A 20,020-nucleotide genomic window follows, 5' to 3' on the forward strand; every position below is an offset into this window, starting at 1 on the left:
GAAGAAGTACAGTTATTCTAATGAGCAAAATAAATATACTTTGGGAATGAATACAAAATTATATGCTGGCCCTCAGATTCCAGGTGTTACATCACTGCCAGTAGTGATATTATGGTAAGAGGGAAGGTAAATTAGTAGCTCTCAGACAATATATGGGTCATAGATTTGGGGGTTTTGGCCTGCAGCATTTTAAAAATAGGATTTGTGGGCTCAAGGCAGGGCATGCAGTCTCCAGTTTGTCAAAGGGCCACCACTCCTCACTGACCTGGGCCTGTGGGGCTGCCTACCCAACCTGAAGGCATTAGAGTGTGTTACCCCCAGTATGTTCACAGGCAAGTGTGCAGGCATACACACACACAGACACACATAATTACATGAACACACGCACAATGTTACAAGCATACAATTATAAAGCGTATGACACCAAAAATCCTGTTCCTGAGAGTCCCAGGAAAACTCTCTAGGCTTCCATAAGCCAGCAGACATTTCCCCAGGCTTTCTGTCCACAGGCACGGGGTGATCTGTGCTCCGAGATGGACTATGGGATCTGAGGCCATAGGGAGTCTTGGTGGCAAGTGGAATAAGAATGTCAAGGCCAACCCTCACTCTAAACTTGGGTGAGCCTTCAATGTGCTTAAAGTCATTAACTTCCAGGAGCAATAATGACAACAAAAGGGAGAGAAAGGCCCAAGTCTCAGCTTCTCTTTCCAAAAAAGCAGGATGAACTCTGAAAGCTTCACACTAAATGATACAGGTAAAAAGGAAAAAAAAAAAAAGCCCAGCCTTTTATAACTGTGTTCTACATCTCCATATAGCCCACACCAGGCTGCAAAAAAACAAATATTGGACTTTAAAAAATAATGATTGTATTTCTTTATTAATGCAAGAGCTATGTGTGATGTACAGTATTGTCAAACCCAATAAGCTGAACTTGCATTAAAATTGCATTAACTTTTTTATATTAAATCACATCTTGTATTTCAAAAATGGCTATAGTAAGGTTGAAACAACTTAATTTTCTTCACACTCCAGTCATTAAAGTTTTACTTTCCAAGAAACTGCACAGTAACCAACAGCACAATTGTAGTGGGTTTTAAGTTAAAAAAAAAAAAAGTGTTTCCACATGATTAAAGCCAACCTTTCCTTTAAGAAGAGAGAAGAGTTTTGCAAACACATATTTTCTTGGTGGTATTTAATAAATAATGTAGTCATACAGCTTTTCATACGAAAATTTATTACCATCTTTGCTCTGTTGGAGTTAATTGGATTTAACTCATTATTATTTATTTGGTTATTTATATGGTTAAACCATCCTAAATGCAGCCCAGTAGAAAGCAGTTGCGAGATACTGACCTGTGGCCCAACTGGAAATGGGGGGTGGGTCTGACTGGCCTGGTGTTGGTCAGGAGTGCCTGGCTCTGATAGTGCCAGGTTTCCTCTGGCCCCTGGAATTCAAAAGAGAAATGCTCTCTTAATATATGATCCAGCCTGGGAACTGCACACAAAACCCCATTTTCCTGTGATGTCACATAACATTAAGGCATAGATGATACAACAGAGTGGTTTATCAATATCTCCAGTGCTCAAATCACTTATCAACTGCATAAATAATGATGAGAGACATTCAGGATGGCCAAGTTCATCAAGAGGTAGAAGAATAGAATAGCAGGGAATGTAGCACAGTCAGTTTGCATAGAGTATGCCAGTATGTCATATGTGTGGGAAACTGCACCCTTTAAGTACAGGCGAGCCACAGCTAATCTAGTTTCCTAAAATTAAACAAAGTGTGATCTCAGATATGACCAAGTCCATCAATATTTCCCCTAATATGGCTTCCCCCATCTCCTTCATACTCCCTAATATGGCTTTCCCCATCTCCTTCATACTCCCTAATATGGCTTTCCCCATCTCCTTCATACTCCCAAGTTCTTCTTCTGTACTCTTTGAACACTGAATCTTATGACATCACTTTCCTGAAAACAAAGCCTTTTTCCATATCACCTTATACAGTGTTCTAAAAAGAATACGGCTCTCCCTAAGCAAGTGTCCCAGGTGCTAATTGAAACAGTAGGAATCCCACAATGGCTCCAGGGAGCTCCGCCATGCTAAGCACAGAACACAACTTGCTTCTTTTACCGGAATCCTATTGGACAGCAAAGCAGAAAAAATGAAATTCCACCAAAGAGCAAATCCTTCAAACCCTTTTAACATGGTCATTTCTCTATGTGTGCTTCTGTGCTTTGTTTCAGGACAAACTATAGCAGGTAAGATAGTGGTAGAAACAATAAATACACAAACAAACAAATAAAACCAGTGGCAATTTTTGAGAATTTCTACTTGGTAGCGTTGTTTCCTTGGAGTTTTCTAATGGGTGGTTGAAATCCAATTCCAAGCAAACCTTAACAAGATCCTCTTTCCTGACGTTTGTCCTATGAATAACAAGTGGAAGACAATTCAAACCCTGTTTACCAGCATGCCATGGACAACCCAGAAAAAAAGATATGACTCTGTCACACTTATAAATTTTAAAGAAGGTATTATTGGCTCATTTAAAACAAATTCTCCTATATATTCTCCAAAGGGACAGACTTATAAATAATGGAAACGGGGGAAAATACTTCAGCACATTAAGCTACAAATAAAATTGACTGCTACATATTATTCAATTGACTTCTATCTCCACCACAATGTGTCAATCATAACAGCATTTTATAATAGGATTAAGCAATAAATGTGCAAAGCCATTATGCAGAAATCTGAAAATCTGATTAATTTGTAATATTTTTTGTGCAGAAAGTCAGGAATGGACATTGCTTGGGGAATACTTACAAGCGTTCTATTGAAATTTCTAAATTGATTTGGAACAAACTAATAAAAACACAGACTTGCTGACATTTTATAAAGTGAATTCTGTCAAAATATGTTTGGCATTTTAATGATTGCTGTCATTTAATAACAAGGGTAAGATGACCCATCATAAGATGCCAACCATTTCCTCATAATATGCAGAAGACCTTTCTTCTAAATTTTTTATATGTAATTTACCTATTATGCTTAAAAGCACGGCGTTTTAAGCTGGGAGATGGCTTGTGCAGTGAAAACCTTGCAAGTCTCTGTTCTTTCTTATATACCCAAGTCCAATTTTGCCCTAAAATTCTCAGCAGAAATTTATGTACTTCAAAGAGCTTATGAGGTTTCAAAGTGATGTTTTGATCAAATATTCAGATTAGGTAAATTCTCAAATGGCTAAAAATGCACAATTTTTTAAAAATTTGGTTGTTTTCCCATACCTGCCAGGCATGGGTTTTTATACCAGACTACGAAAAGAATGTTTTTACAATGCACAGAAAAATAGAAAAGCCCTTTTAAGCAATTAGAAAATGAATACCTTCATTCTAAAAAATTTCTATACCATGCCAAGCCCTTCTGTCTCTTGTTTCTTTCATGCATACCAAGCCCACTTTTTGACTGTGTTTCTAATGCATGCCATCGTAATGTTTGGGATTGGTCTCACACAGGCACTGTGTCAACAAGATTGTGCATTTGTTCCCTTCAACTTTACACAGATTACATTTGCTTACATTTATTCTTTGTTGCTTTGAGGCCTAGCTGGTGCTCAGTAGCTTGTTCTGAGGCTGGTTAATTCTCAAAAACCACGTTCAGTGCAGTCCACGGCAATTCCACACAATTTCATGTGTAAAATGAAGTCTTTCACAGGCTCTAGAGGAGATTATGTATGCTCTCCTGCCTGGATCCAAAAGTAATGTTTCTTCTTAGTGTGCATCCCCATTTTCCCCAAACGCATGTATCACGCATAACCTTGTAGGACCATAAACTAATCCGTCTGTTTGGAAGGCGGCTCTGGAATCAGGGGCCTTCTCAGAGACAGAGGGGGAATCAGGAAGTCAGAATGAATAAATGGTGTTGGCTAAGGGTTTCAGAGAGATTTGAAGTAACACTTAGCTGAATGTTTGCAGAGAATTTGACGTTGGATATTTTCATGGGCACAGATATAAAAACACAAACTTGAATGGGTTGGATGGGTTCCTCCTGACCAGGAGCCTAGGAAATGTGTTACATCTCTGAGACCAAGGAATTCCAGGAAAGCTCTCTGAAGTCTGTTCTGAAGTTAGCAGCCTATGCTTTTGAGGCAGCAACTATGAGCTCTATGGGACAGGGGCTGTGCTGCTGGTTCATCACTTTATGCTGTCATTTCATTCACATTTCTTTTTCAATAGAAATAGGGGTCTGGCTTTTAATTCAGCAGTGATATAATTCCTTTAAGACAGGTACTGGCATCCACTTGACTACTCACTGTTGTTTAACATAAACCTTGGAAATATCTTTAAATTATTAGCTTATTGGCAAATTCTACCTTGATTCCAATTTAGATATTAAAAGCCGTTTGGTGTAAGAGTTAAAACCAAGAACTCTAAAAAAATTTAAACTCTGCCTGGGTTTAAATTTAGCACTACCACTTAACTGAGAATGTGAACTCTGGCTTGGTTTCCAACTTCATGCATCACCTTGTAAAAGTCAGGGATAACAACAGTACCCCTCTCACAGCATTGCTGTTGTGAAGATTAAATGAACTAATATATACGTAACTTTCTTGAAACAGTGCATGCTTGCCATATAAGTGCTATTTCTTTTGATTATTATTATTTAATAAAAATATTTAATTTGTATTTTTTTTGAGAGAAATAGTATCTCACTCTGTTGCTCCGGCTAGAGTGCAGTGGTGTGACCATTGCTCACTGCAACCTTGATCTCCTGGGCTCAAGCAATCCTCCTGCTTCAGCCTTCTGAGTAGCTGAGACTACAGGAGCGAGCCACTACACCCAGCTAATTTTTTCTTTTTTTTTTGGGTACAGAAATCATCTCACTCCATTTCCCACATTAGCCTCCCAAAGTGCTGGGATTTTAGGCTTGAGCCACAATGCCCGGCCTAAATTGTAATTAATCTAATAATATTTAACATTATTTAATTTGTCTATAATAGTGACCTGCCCCAAGTCAACTCAATTCATATTCCTGCCCCTCTGTCCCTTTGTGTGGAGTTCACATTCTCTTGCACACTGGCTACAGGTGGCCACTGTGCACTGACCCTAACTCTGTCCTTGGTACCACTGGATGAATGTTTGGAACTCAACTAAATAGTTGGGTCCTGAAGAGCCTACAAAGCAAGATGTTTGCGTATATAGTGCTTCCTTTAGGCCATAGTAGCACAATCAGGAAATATGGCACAAAGATAGTGGCAAAGTTTCCAAATTTTTACACAGACCATGGCTTATAGAAGTGGTTCTCACCCAGGCCTGTGAATCATTTGTGGAGCTTCCTGAACACAGAGGTTGATATCCCTCATGAGGCTACTGACAGAGCATCTAAAGGGTAGCTCATGTGAATGTTTTATGAAACTCTACCTGTGACTGAAGACCACAGGGAGCCAGCAGTGGCTTAGATGTTACCCAGGCAAGGCTGAATCTCTGCACTGAGACTGCCATATGCAATCAGTTTTCTGAATGGCAGATGGGTCTGCAGCTAGTGTAATCCCCTTGGCCTTCCAAGCTTCTTTATCTGCACCATTCTTTTATCATAATCCTGATTGACTTCTAGCTTAGCAAGGGAGGAATCATCTCAGATACATCTGTTTTGTAATTATGATTTGTTCACAGGTAATTTTAAAAATATAATTGATTTTAAAGGGATCATAATATAAAATTTAAAATAGCTACATAATAGAAGTTAATTCTCTGCAAATACAAGAAACCGTTTTGAATCTATTATGGAAGTGACAGGTCATAAATGGTGAAGACATCAAAATACTGATTAGGAGTTTGGATGGTACACTTGGATACAACTTATTATTCATTGTTATAAGACCTGGTTGTCAGAGGGCATTGTTCACTCAGCACCACTGGTCCCAGGGTTGATCTCGCATCCAAAACCCACAGGGTTGCCTGCAGATCCCTCTGCTCTGGAGGGACTGTGACCCACAGAGCTGAGAGGGGCGACCACCTAAGCACAACACTCCTTTCTTCAGTGCCCTCCTGAGGACCAAGCCTCCCACACTCCACTCTCTCCACCCAGCTCAAGATGAGTCCCTGAACAACCATCACCAATAACTGTCACCGCACTCCTCATAGCAAGTTCATTTTTGTTTTTCAAATTCTTTTTTAAAAAAAAAAATTGGTACAATAGATTTTCATTAACCAAGGGAAACCAGGCTCAGCATCTCTTAGCTACACTAAAAGTAAAATAGATGTTCACTCTTGCACAGAGTTTTGAATTCTTCCCTATTTTTGGAGTTGACTCTTCCAAGTAAGTCATTTTAAGAAACAAATATACTGTTTTTAATCCCGAGAGTATATACTCCTTTCTGGAGCCTTACCCTTTGCAAAGAGGATATGACGGCCAGGGCAGATTGAGAAAGGAACAGAATTGCAAATATGAATTGCTCATCCCAAGCAAAGCAGCTCCGCTTTCTCCCATGCATCAGCGATCCCTCCAAAGTACAGTGCTTAAGATTCCCTGGTTAATGACCAATGCATTTTTTATGAATTGGGTTCTTTGGATAGAGAGTTTGGATTTCTGTGCTCTCTGCATTACCACAAACATAATCACATGAAGGTCACAGAGATCCCTCAGCTTTCTCTGGTATTCATACCTTTCTCACCCACTGTTTGCAGTTTCCACCACTGAAGGAGGTGACACAAAGGTTACTTATTCTAAGACGGACAGTTGGATGCATTATTATTTCATGTTGGGTGTGAGAATCCCAGCTAAGCAGAGCAAAAGTCCCCTCTAAATTAAACTTCTCTTCCTTTCAATTTTTTCAAGATTACTAACCAAGGAGGGAGTGGAAGTGTCTATAAAAATCTCTGCTGAGCTACTGCCACTGCTTGCCACTTTTTATTGCAAGTTAGAATTTATGATACTGGCCACACAGGTATTTATGTACAGAACACTGTACAGACCCTTAGTAGAATCTGAGACTCTAAGGCTAATTCTACAAGCCATGCTTGGAAATCAAACATTCATTAATCCACAAAAGGGTTTGTACGTTTTTGCAAATTACATTGTCAGGTACTTGTAAATTCACCTATTGAGGCCTGGAGAACCAAGACTGTCTGATTACATTAATATGAAAAATGCATTTCTTTATTCTTACAGTGAGTACTTATCTGGCTCCAGCAGAAGGAAGTCCAGCTTTCTTTGGGTGAGGAGTCTAGGTCCTAAGTGGTTCTAAATCTTTACTTTATGGCTGCATCTATACATGAAAAGCCAAAGGGAGATTTGGGACAGTTAGATAAAGTACAAAAAGAAATCCTACAAATCTCTTATTTGGACTGAAGATGTTTTTGTACTTTCTGCCAAAATTCCTCAATAATTGCTTGATTTTTTATATGTAGATTTAGTCTGTGCTATAGAAGACTTTAATGACCTTTTTTCCTCAAAATTTACTAAATAGCCCTCAGTCTTTCTCCAACAAATTTTTATCATTTGTTTTCACATCTATCTAACAAAAGCAGAGCTAAACTCCTGGGTGATATCCAGGCCAATAAAGTTCTCAATTTCTGTAAATACTTTTTCTCAGAGAGACATGAAAAAAGGAGATAGTCATCAAATGTATTTTAGCAAAATTCCATGACATACTTTAGGCAGTTAGAGAACTTTGGGAGTAGAGATTATTCCTTGAGTACTGCTATCTCTACAAGAGTGTAAGTTCTTTCAGGGAAAAGTCTCTAACTCATTTTGTATCTCCCACAGGCCAGCTCCAGGCTTTTGTATGTAGATACATATGTATGTATCTCCATATGTATGTGTGTATGGTGGTGTTGAGGTACATCACAGTGAGTTCAAATTCTTAAAACGATGGAGGTATGCGTCAAAATCAGTGGAAAGAAGTCAGACACAGATTTTAGAGCATCCAATAATAGTTTAATTTTTAAAATGCCTTTTTAAATCTAAGAAGCCTTGCTCATTTCACCACAGTTCTCCCAGGAAATGCACACTGGCTCTGACAAGGTCATTGCTAGGAGGCGCCCTCAACACTTCACTCCATTCCTGGACAGAGTCTCCTTATAACTGATAGCTGAGCTCTGGAATCCACAGATGGTGCAGCCACACGTTCTGGGCTTTCATGCCCATCTAAGCTGCTTCCCTCTTGCTTCGTCCTTGCTCAGCTCTGTGCCAGTGGGGTTAAATAATTTGGGGGGATCAGTGCAAAATAAACATGCATTTTTCAGATATTTTCCTCTGCAGGTCCTGGCCTGGGGCTGGGAAATCAATCTCTCCTTCCCCAAGGCACCACCCCAACCTATCGCAGATGGGCGAACCCAAGGGATTGTAACCTTCCCACTGAGATGTGTTGGAGACCTGGATCAGGGTTGAGCAGGAAGACCCTTGATGAGTTGCACGCTGAGCATATGATCTTCCCCTTACCTGAGACCAAGCCCCCTGAGAAGGGCAGAGTGGAGCACGTGACAGCCACACTCAGGCTTCCAGGGCCGCCAGGGGCAGAGAGTGGGCAGCCGGAGCCCGTCCTGTCCTGGGGAGGTGAGGAAACTCTAAACCCCCTCCATCCTCCTACACGCTCAGATGTCCCATTGGACTTTACTCATAAAACACAAACTCACAGACAAATTCTGAAGAAATTCAGGATGGTGACCTCAGGGCATTAAATCCCAGCCATGGGGTTCTGTGGGCTGTCGGGCTCTGTGAGACTGCAGCCGTCACCTGCCCGTGAAAGGGGCCCTCCCCACAGCTCGCTGCCGATTCCACTGACTCGGTTTCCATACAATTTTGGGTTACTGGTTTTCCTTCAATAAACCTCAGCAAGAAACCTCAGGAAGGATCCTCAAATTTTGAAAATTGTCCCTACACTTAAAACTGCTTCAAGAAAGTCGCTTTTCTAAATCAGTGCAAATTCTTTTTTCTTTTTTTTTTCTGGAGATGGAGTCTCACTCTGTGGCCCAGGCTAGGTGCAGTGGCTTGATCTCGGCTCACTGCAACTTCCACCTCCTGGGTTCAAGCGATTCTCCTGTCTCAGCCTCCTGAGTAGCTGGAATTACAGGCACACACAACCATGCCCAGCTAATGTTTGTATTTTTAGTAGAGACAGGGTTTTGCCATGTTAGTCTCGAACTTCTAACCTCGGGTGATCTGCCTGCCTCAGCCTCCCAAAGTGCTGGGATTACAGGCGTGAGCCACTGCGCCTGGCCCAAATTAGTGCAAATTCTTAAGAATGCTTATGTCTACAGAGGAATTTAAACATGGCTTTTTTTCCCCAACAAGAAATCAAACCTAGAAATCATCAACATGTCTATTACAGGTCATTATGAATAACCTCCTAAACATATCATTTGGTGGGAAATTAAGATAAACTATGATTTTGTTTTCTAACTCATTATCTATGCTGATAATAGATAACGTATGAATTCTTCAAAAAAGGAAGCATTTGAAAGGTGTCACCTGCCTTTCTTCAGCTGTAGCTCTACTTTTGTGACAGTGTTTCACTTTCACTAACAACACAGATTTTTCTCTCCTGGCTAGCTGCCAAATCACTGGGGAGCTTGACAACAAGGGGACAAGATTTAGATTCTTCAAGGCAGTGTGATTGGCCTAGCTTTAAATTGTTTTCAGTTTACCTACCTATAATGAAATCAGCAAGAATTACCAAGAGCTGGCTTTAAATGTGCTTGAAAAATTGCCAAAGCTGTTAAAAAATCTTTGAAATTTTGGGACTAGCTTAGGTGACGAGAGAGAAAGAGAAGAGCATTTTGGAGGTGAGGAGATATAGGCAAAGTGAGGGGAGCTAGTCCATGTTTTCTTACCTGACACCTGCATTACACTACTGTGGAGTGGAAATGGCAAGGCCAAAGAAGGCTGTAGTTCTTTCTGCAAGATCCCACCCTCCAGCCCACTTTTAAAACATTCTGATTTGTGTTCTAGTATCTGCAAGGCTCTCTTTGCAGCTTTACAGACCTATAGGACTTCCCCATCTGACACCTTCTTACGAGATTTTCAACTGTTTTTACTCACTGAGACTGTTAGCCAAGTGGCCCCACATGGATACTGGAAACTGAAGCCTGAAGAGGAGATGGGGATGGAACAGAGATCGCTGTGTTGTGGTGACAGGAGTCCACACTCTCGCTCGGACCAAAGTTATCGTGAGAACGACGGTGATACCTCATTTGCCTCTTCTCCTCCAAGACCCCAGATGCCTTTCAGAGGTCTGAACTCTGCACAACCCTTCAGCAACAAGGAGGGTACTAATCTGTCATATAGAATATGATTTAAGCACGAGTTACAACAGAATAAACCATTATTTCGATTGAAAATGATGGCCTCTGGGTGCAGTCACTTCTGATAACATGCATGGTACAAGACCTCAGAGACCTTAGAACAGTGGTTCTTCATCGGCATAGCTGCAATTGTGACTGCAAAGGGCAGGTGATTAGATCATCACAGACCATGGACTTCCCCCGATCTTAAGATTTCACAGTGCAGTCAAATTAAAGGAGAACATTCATAATTGGGACAATAGGAATATGAATCTTGAAATTTAATTTTTCGAAGAAAAAAATTTTAATTGTCATGTGCTACTGCATCCAGAATTGGTTCCTTGTGGTGGGTTCTTGGTCTCGCTGACTTCAAGAATGAAGCCAGGGACCCTGGTGGTGAGTGTCACAGTTCTTCAAGATGGTATGTCTGGAATTGTTCCTTCAGATGTTCACATGTGTCCGGAATTTCCTCCTCCTGGTGGGTTCGTGGTCTCACTGACTTCAGGAGTGAAGCTGCAGACTTTTGCAGTGAGTGTTAACAGCTCATAAATGCAGTGCAGACCCAAACAGTTGGCAGCAGCAAGAGTTACTGTGAAGAGCAAAAGAACAAAACCTCCACAAAGTTGAAGGGGATCTGAGCAGGTTGCTGGTGCTGGCTCGGGTGGTCAGCTTTTATTCCCTTATTTGGCCCGGCCCACATCCTGCTGATTGGTCCATTTTACAGAGCACTGATTGGTCCATTTTATAGAGTGCTGATTGGTCCATTTTATAGAGTGCTGATTGGTCGTTTTTACAGAGTGCTGATTGGTGTGTTTATAAACCTTTAGCTAGACACAGAGTGCTGATTGGTGCATTTACAATCCTTTAGCTAGAAAGAAAAGTTCTCCAAGTCCCCACCCGACCCGGAAACCCAGCCGGCTTCACCTCTCACTATCATGATCCAACAAGACATTTTAATGCCCTTCTCCCACCCCAAAGGATGTGTTCTCCATCTCAAGACAATCCTTTAAAATGAAGAATCTCAGCCTAATGAAAAACTCAACATCATCAGGCTTTTTCACTTTCCTTTTGACCAGTGACTGTTTCATTGTAGATGGACCGTGGTCTGTTTGGAGTGTTTGGGAGTTTCATGTGTTTGGTGTCAGCAAGGTAGGATTTGAGGAATCACAGCATGCTCACTGCTTTTATTCTTCTAGGCACAGGAATGTGTGGCCAACACTCCTCTTTATTCAAAATTCTTTTGAATAAAAAATTCCTTTCTTCCCTCAATCCTTATTTTTAAGAGACAAAAATATAATTTCCTTCATATATACATATTTCTATGTGCCAGGTCATACACTAATGACTTTGTATGTATTATTTCATCAACTCTTACAATAACCCTATTAGGTGTTTATGATTATTCCATTCATTTATACAGGAAACAAAACTGTATAAACTGTCTAAATAAATAGACAGAAATTAACTCACTGCCTGTCCGGCACAATGAGGAAGCGGCAGAGAGATGAGTGTATCCGGGCTTTCTCATTGATGGCGGGATCACGTCTTTATCCAATTAGGTTTCTCTACTGCTCAAACATTTTATAATACCTGCCATTGACTCAATACTTACCATGTGCCAGCCACTATACTCAGTATTTTATATCCGTTTTCTCGTTAAATATTCACAGAAGGTCTGTGTAATAAGGACCATCATTCCCATTTTGCAGATGTGGAAACTAAGGTTTAGACAGGTTAAATAGTTCACCTGTGGTCACAGTTAGTGAGTGATAGCGTTGGGATCTGAATCCAATTCCATTTGACTTCAAGACTATGCTACATTATACATAAAATGCAAATATTTCAAAAAGACAGACAACAATAAATCACCAATATCATGATACAAATTGCATTTTTCAGGTATTTTCCTCTGCATCTAATGAAGCCTAGCCCCAGAGCACTCTACGTTCCCAGTATGGTGGATAGAGGAGGGGAAATGGCAGAGAAGTGGGGGAAGGGGAAGAGTGGGTCCCACCAGAGACATCCTTTTCCTGTGCCCCATTTTTTTCCCCAGGAAAACTTGACCAAATTCCAAAGAAATAAGCACCCCCCGCAATCGTCTTTAAAATAATGTTAATAATGAGGTAAGTGCAGCTGCATTCTTAGTTTAGGGTCTCCATAGTCAAGGTGTGACCCCTGGGACAGCAGCATTGGCATCCCCTGGGACCTTGTGAGAAAGGCAGATGCTCAGGTCCCAGTCCAGCCAGGTCTCAGACCCACCAAATCAGAATCTACATTATAACAAAGCCCCTAGGTGATGCACAATGCCCAAGGTAAACTGCAAGAAGCACTGGGTTTGAGTTTGTAATTCTTTCCCTTTCTCCTTTTCCTTCCTCCCTTCCTCCATCCTTTTCTCCTTCGCTTCTCCCTTTCTTGTTTCCTTTCTCTCTTTTTCATTCCTTCCTTCTTCCTCCCTTCCTTTCTTTTTTATTTGGGCAGTACTAAAAGCAGGAATGCACCCACAACTCCTAACTTGTATCAGACATTTGCAGTAGACTCTTAAATCCTGTCCCACAAAAGTCAAGGGGGAGGCGTGAGAATGTGGAGAAAGAAAATGTGCCGGAGGAATGCTCTCAATCACAGTAATAACCTGGGCCACTTCTCACCCCATGCAACCTGCTGGGAGGACACCCAAGGAAGAGGTTCACAGCAGGAAAAGCTGCTCCCACATTCTCTTAAAGGGAACCATATTTATCCTTTTTAAAACACAACAAAACTGGTGCCAAATGTAGCCCAATATCATTGCTCTGTTATTTATGGCAATTTTCCTGACCACTTTCTCCTTCCATATCCGTATCTTTACTTTTCCATTTGTGAGGGTCCATGAAGATAAGAGTCTGGCCCATCCATTTCAGTTATTTGCTCTCAGAACACTACATTCTTTACAAAAGTAGCCAAAGCACCACTTTAAATAAGGGGAATGAAAATTTTAAATCCCTTAAAGCAGAAATATAACAGCATTTCTATACAGATACTCCAAAAGGGTAGCATTTGCAATCCACTCTTGTGTGCAACTCACAATCAGTGAAAGGAGGGTCATTTAGAACTCAGTAAAGGACAGGAAGGAAATACCTACCCCCAGAGGAATTACATTGCATGAAATTGTAGCATCACACCTAGTTAGCAAACCCTTATGGTAATAGAGCTTCTATAACAGACAACACCACAAAATTGATCAGGAAGAGAAAGATGTCACACAACTCACTACAAACAAATTACCAAGAGTTTCAAACCTTCTTCAAAGATGGGGTAACAAAATATTGCATTCCTATGAAGATTAAGTAGATCTAGAATATGAAAACTCAAATCAATGTCTCATCAAGAGATTGTTGGAGACTTTTTTCTTTCCCAAGAGTTGGTTATAAAAAACCAACCAGCCAAACAACTAGTCCAATTCATGTGTCTCTGACCATTTTTCTCTCACTTAGTCTATTTCTTTGCATTACTATAATTGAAAAAGTCTCTATTGCTAAAAGATGCTATTAACTTGAGTGCATTCATAGAGTGTTATATTACTAATAGACTTAGGTAATATTCTTTTATCCTTTTAGCAAAGCATTATTTTGTTGTCCTCTTGTTCTGAAGATTATGTTCCACTTAAAGTCAAATAGAACAAAAGCTCCACAGAACTTGTTCAGATTATTTTTATGATTATTTTAACACCATTACATGATAGTATCAATTGTGTTGCAATTTCCATTTGTTATATCAACTTATTTTTGGGTCTGTGTCAGAGCTCATCTTATATAAATACCCCTACTAACCATGACTTGGACTCTGATTATAACTTACAGGTTTTCAGTCCAAATTCTTAAAAAATGTACTTCTTGAGTTTACATTTGATTTTAGAACTTTAGGGTCAGAATCGAAACAAGACACATACAATGGTGAAAAGGTGAAATAATAATAAAAAAAAGTATCCAACAGTTTAAAAATAGATTTCATATTTTATTAAACCCAAGATGTTATTGATGTAAAATTCATGAATATTTTGTTCCACAAGGAAAGAAACAAAGCTGCCAGTTAAACCATGACATGCCACTAATTATTTATTTTTTATTTATTTATTTTTTTTGAGATGGAGTCTCGCTCTGTCGCCCAGGCTGCAGTGCAGTGGCGCAATCTCAGCTCACTGCAAGCTCTGCCTCCCGGGTTCACGCCATTCTCCTGCCTCAGCCTCTCCGAGTAGCTGGGACTACAGGCACCCGCCACCACGCCTGGCTAATTTTTTGTATTTTTTAGTAGAGACGGGGTTTCACCGTGGTCTCAATCTCCTGACCTCATGATCCGCCCGCCTCGGCCTCCCAAAGTGCTGGGATTACAAGCGTGAGCCACCGCGCCCGGCCGACATTCCACTAATTATAAGGCACATCCCAATTTGCATCCCCAAATCTTCCTTTTAAGATGCCTTACTAAAATGTTGGTAAAAAGGCTATATATCTTAGAATGAATAAAATACATTAGTACTCATTACTCATTGGGCTTTATATATCAGTGAGTTATGGCACAGACAATAGGAAGTCAAACAAACTGGAGATTTTGACGTACAATTTCTAAAGATCCTCAAGGTTTGGTGGGTTAAAATGTCTTTCTGGAGTATGGCAGTTGGATAAAATGCCTTATTAGAAGAAGTTGACTCAGCTGGATGTGGTGGTTCACGCCTGTAATCCCAGCACTTTGGGAGCCAAGGCAGGCAGATCACGAGGTCAGGAGTTCGAGACCAGCTGACCAACATGGTGAAACCTTGTCTCTACTAAAAATACAAAAATTAGCCAGGCATGGTGGTGCATGCCTGTAATCCCAGCTACTCAGGAGGCTGAGGCAGGAGAATCACTTAAACCCAGGAGTCAGAGGTTGCAGTGAGTCGAGATCATGCTATTGCACTCCAGCCTCGGTGACAGAGCAAGACTCCATAAAAAAAAAAGAAGTTGACTCAAACAAGAAGGGATCAGGGAAAGAAACACCAGTCCTTGAGCATCAGCCTAGAATCTGGCAATATTCTATCTAGAAAATTCTGCATCTGTGATCTCATTTAATCTTCATAACAAACCCATGATATTAGAATATTAGAATAAAGGGTTAGAAAATTCAAGTAACTTTTCTTTTTTTAAGAAAAGGGGGAGGAGGAAAAGGAAGAGTTGGGATTCAAACCTGAGGCTGGTCAAGTTCTTGTGCTCTTTCAATCCCAAGCTGCATTGTACACAAATCTATGTATTATATGCAAGTCTATCAACGTGTATCATGAGGAGTATTTAGGTATGTCAATGTACTTTAGCCACAGACCACCATGTGGTGGAGCACATTCTGATTTACAGATTCACTGAAAGGAAGGGTCAGGCGCAGTGGCTCCCACCTGTAATCCCAGCACTTTGGAAGGCCAAGGCAGGAGGATCACTTGAGCTCAGGAGATTGAGACCAGCCTGGTCAGCATGGCAAAACCCCATCTCTACAAAAAATACAAAAAAATTAGCCAGGCACGGTGGCACATGCCTGTAGTCCCAGCTACTCGGGAGGCTGGGGTGGGAGAATCATCTGAGCTTGGGCGGTCGGGGCTTTGGTGAGCTATGATCGTGCCACTGCACTCCAGCCTGGGTGAGGGAGCGAGGCCCTGTCGACATACATATACCATGCGGGCATCTCAGTAGGAAGTGGGTAGAAGGAATGATGGATAGGATTTGGGCTTGCATTCAGTGATTTTGGAAAGAGTTCAAGGAAGTGGAGCTTCACTCTGGATTGGATGATGCTTTCTGAAAGTGGGACGATGTTATGACTAATTACTTTACTAATAATTCTGCAGGAGGTAGGAAAAATGAAGCCAATTTAAAACTATTTGGCCGGGCATGGTGGCTCACGCCTGTAATCCCAGCACTTTGCGAGCCCAAGGAGGGCAGATCATGAGGTCAGGAGATCAAGACCATCCTGGCCACATGGTGAAACCCCATCTCTACTAAAAATATTTTAAAACATTAGCTGGGCATGGTGGCACGTGCCTGTAGTCCCAGCTACTCAGGAGGCTGAGGCAGGAGAATAGCTTGAACCTGGGAGGCGGAGGTTGCAGTGAGCAGAGATCATGCAACTGCACTCCACCCTGGCGACAGAGTGAGACTCTGTCTCAAAACAAAAAACAAACAAACAAACCAAAAATATCACAAAAACAAACTGTATTTGATAAAAGAACAGTATGCACTCATATTAGTCAGAATGAGTGACTATTTGGTCATTTTGTGGTTTGGACAATATTGGTTTTTTTGTCTGTCTTCAGGCATGATAATGGAGTGCACCTGGTTTTGCTGTGGTCCATCCTGGTCAGAGTGGCCTTGTCTGATGTTGTGGCCTCGTCTGATGTTGATGTTCTATGAAATTGTGCTCAGTGAGACCATACCAAGACCTCAGTTGTGAGCACCAGGCCAAGTCCTAGGTGTTAGGGGCTGCTCTTCTCTTTCTCAGTTAGAGTACAAGTTTCATTTTGAGAGTATATGATGGACCCCAAACCATGTGGGAGGTATGGATGATGCTATCTAATGCTAATTATAAAATTTTTGTACAGGGAGATACATTTGGTAATGAAGAGCTTCTCTTGGAAATGTCAGCTGAAAGCAGAATATCTGATAAATTTCTGGTTGACCTGTCTGACAGTTTCATCTCTCTGGAGTTCAGGGAGCAGAGTCTAGACTTAATTTTGAACAACTGGGCCACGTTGCTGTAATAGGATCCTTAGGATAATGTGACTGAATATCCTTAGACGGGTTGTTTATCAAGAAAGGGAATGCGAGGCAGAGGCAGATGTGCCTAGACTTTAGAAAATTAGATTCTGAAAAATTCAAGAAGATCATTCACATAATCCCGTAACCAGAACCCTTAGAAGATAACAAGAGTCTCTAAAAATCAGATTCTGGCCAGGCATGGTGCCTCTGCTCTGTCCTGTCTGTTGTCCACCCTACCCTCTGATGGCAGTAAAGACTTGTCAATGCCACCGTGGAGTGCAGCCTAGCCAATGCCTCCAACTTTGGTGCTTACTCTCAGACAGCTGAGTCAGGAGATTAAGCAGTCAGGGTTTGGGGTTTGGGGTGGAACAGGCAGGCAAAAACACAGCCTCCATCAGGACGCCTGTCAGTGGTTAAGCACCAGCCCCAGGCAGGGATCTAGCAAGAGCCTGAGGACGAGGAGCACAGGCTCTGAAGGCAGACTGCCTGTCTCCACCACTGAATGGACATGGGACCTCCAGCAAGCTGCTTAATCTTTCTTGGCTCAGTTTTGTCATCTGTAAAATTGAAATAAAAATGCTACCTCCTTCATAGAGTGAGGCTGAAGTGCACTAAATAAATAAATTGCAAAATCACCGTTTCTGGCACATAGTAAACACACAATAAATGTAAGCGTTCTTATTGTTACCTTATATTTGAAGGGAGACAAGAGACCACCTTGGTGATCACATTAGTAGGCACGTCACCCGGCAGGGCTCCAGAACATAGAGCAGGTGGCAGGCCTGGGAAACCGGGTCACAGCTGTTTGATCTGACAAGATACTGAGATTCTGAGCATTAGCCTCAAGCATTGTCAGTGCCTAGGGGCAGGGTAGAGCCCACAGGTGTGTCAGGAGAGGAAGAAACAGAGCTGGGAAAGGAGCACACCCTGACAGCACCTCCCCCAGTGATTTGCAAAGGCTCTGCGGGAGGGGAGATGACAGGCACTGCTCAGGGCTCAGACACAAGGGACATAGAGCTCAGGACAGAAATCCACGCAGTCCTGTATGAGCAGTAGTGGAAGAAGAATGAAAGGAATTATATTTCCAGTGCGGAAGATATCATTTTCAGGGCAATGTCTGGCAGGGATGGTTTTGGGCAAAAATGGCTCGGTTGGTGCTGAGGAATCTATACAAAGGCTGAGGTGGTGTCTGAATGTGCATCCCCAAAATAACGCAGGTCCCAAGTGGAGCATAAGCACACATGTAGACATAGGTGGACTGTAACGATAGGGGCCATATAAATAAACAAAGACCAGGGAGACGGCCACCAGGGAGGTAGTGACAGCCTGCATGCTTAACCAAGTAGCAAACGCTTGCTCAGAGCCCAGGCTGGATTCTACTAGTATTTTCTTGCAGCTGTCATTTATCTATCTGCACTCCATTCCTAGTAGCTCTTAGTACTTGCCCTGCAGGAGAATTATGCTTGGGGATTCCCAGTTCTAAGACCCTGGTCTGAGTTCCAGGTTCACTACTGACTATGAGCTCTAGCCACCTCATATGATATTTATTAAATTCTTGCCAGGTGGAACGTATTTTGCAACATGCTAGGGATACATAAAAAATATACCAGCCACGCATGGTGGTGAGTGCCTGTAATCCCAGCTACTTGGGAGGCTGGGTTGGGGGAATCACTTGAACCTGGGAGCCGGAGATTACAGTGAGCGCCGATAGTGCCACTGCACTCCAGCCTGGGCAACAGAGCAAAACTCCATCTCAAAAAAAAATAAATAAAATAAAAAAATATATATATATTCCAAGTTGTCATACTTCTCATTACTTAATTAATTTACTCATTCCCAAAAATATTTACTGAATGATGGCCAGATATGCTCCCTGAGCCTCTGGGGCCTACAACCTGGCAATGAAGCTACCTATTAAACTAATGGTTAAACAAGGAATTATTTCAGGAGATCACCTGAAAGAGGATCTAGGAAATTCCAGGGAACGCAGGGCAGCACTAGAATATTCCCCTACATGTCTACCAGTTGCCCCATCAAGAGAAGATGTTTGGGAATACCTGGTTCTATTTTTATAAAACTTTCTTTGAGACATAGGCTTCATTTTTAGACATATCCTTCATAAACTTCTGTTTTAAGTCATTAGCATTATATTTCAGGGTTTGTAAAAACAGTTAAAACAGAAGTTTAAAGACCTGGATGCTTGAACCCAACTGTCTCCATTGACAGTTTTCCTGGTTGTCATGTTACAGCGGGAGGGAGGACAATCCAGTGGTGCTGTCCTGGATCTGATTAGCCCAGGAATATTTGCTGTATATCTTCACTGGACTGAGCATTCTTGTCTTTACTACACTACTGTTCTTCACCCCCCTCCCCCAACCCGCCCCCCATCCTATTGTAATGCTGTTCTAATGACTTTACACTGAAGTGTACTTGCAGCCATCATTACTTCCTTAGGTAACAGTGGATAAACATCAGCTTGAGAAATTCCAGGTCTATATTATTTATGAAGCTGCAATTCTCCTGTAAATAACCCAGTTGTTAAAATGATATGTATCTATGTAATTGAGTCTTCCGTATACAAATAAATAAGACTTTATTGCAATGTCAGAAGTTAACAGACCAGTCAATAAAATCAATAACTCACTTTTTCTTGCTTATATATCTAACTTTTCCCCACCTTTCCTATGTCCTCTGTTTGTTCTGGTTACATATTACTGCTCAAAAGAAAATATAGCTCTTATGCTACTGTTTATTAAACTGTAGGTGAGGGGGGAGGTGGCAGACAAAGGGAAAAAGAAAACCATTAAATCTCCCACCCATTTGGTGTGTTTCATATTTCACATATATTTATGTAAGAAAACCAAAGAGGAGAGAAAAATGTCTTGTAAGTCAGAGTGCAGGTATTTTGAGCATGAGTGCCCCACCCAACCCACAAACAAATCAGGTGACAGCCACAGGCTTGGTGAGCTTCAGCAAACTGTTGCCTTGCCC

The 20,020-nt window shown here is 41.4% G+C and overlaps 1 protein-coding gene across 1 annotated transcript in view; it reads right to left on the bottom strand.

Annotated features, from left to right (window-relative positions):
- POU6F2 (POU class 6 homeobox 2) overlaps positions 1 to 20,020 on the bottom strand; it is a 479,743-nt gene that overhangs the window by 262,434 nt on the left and 197,289 nt on the right. Inside the window, exon 3 of the mRNA XM_058445593.1 lies at positions 1,354 to 1,445. Within this exon, the coding sequence (XP_058301576.1) occupies positions 1,354 to 1,445 (92 nt within the window). The remainder of the gene's footprint in view (positions 1 to 1,353; positions 1,446 to 20,020) is intronic.

This window comes from Hylobates moloch, unplaced genomic scaffold (genome assembly GCF_009828535.3).
Source record: "Hylobates moloch isolate HMO894 unplaced genomic scaffold, HMol_V3 SCAFFOLD_1, whole genome shotgun sequence".
In the NCBI taxonomy this organism is placed as follows: Eukaryota; Metazoa; Chordata; class Mammalia; order Primates; family Hylobatidae; genus Hylobates; species Hylobates moloch.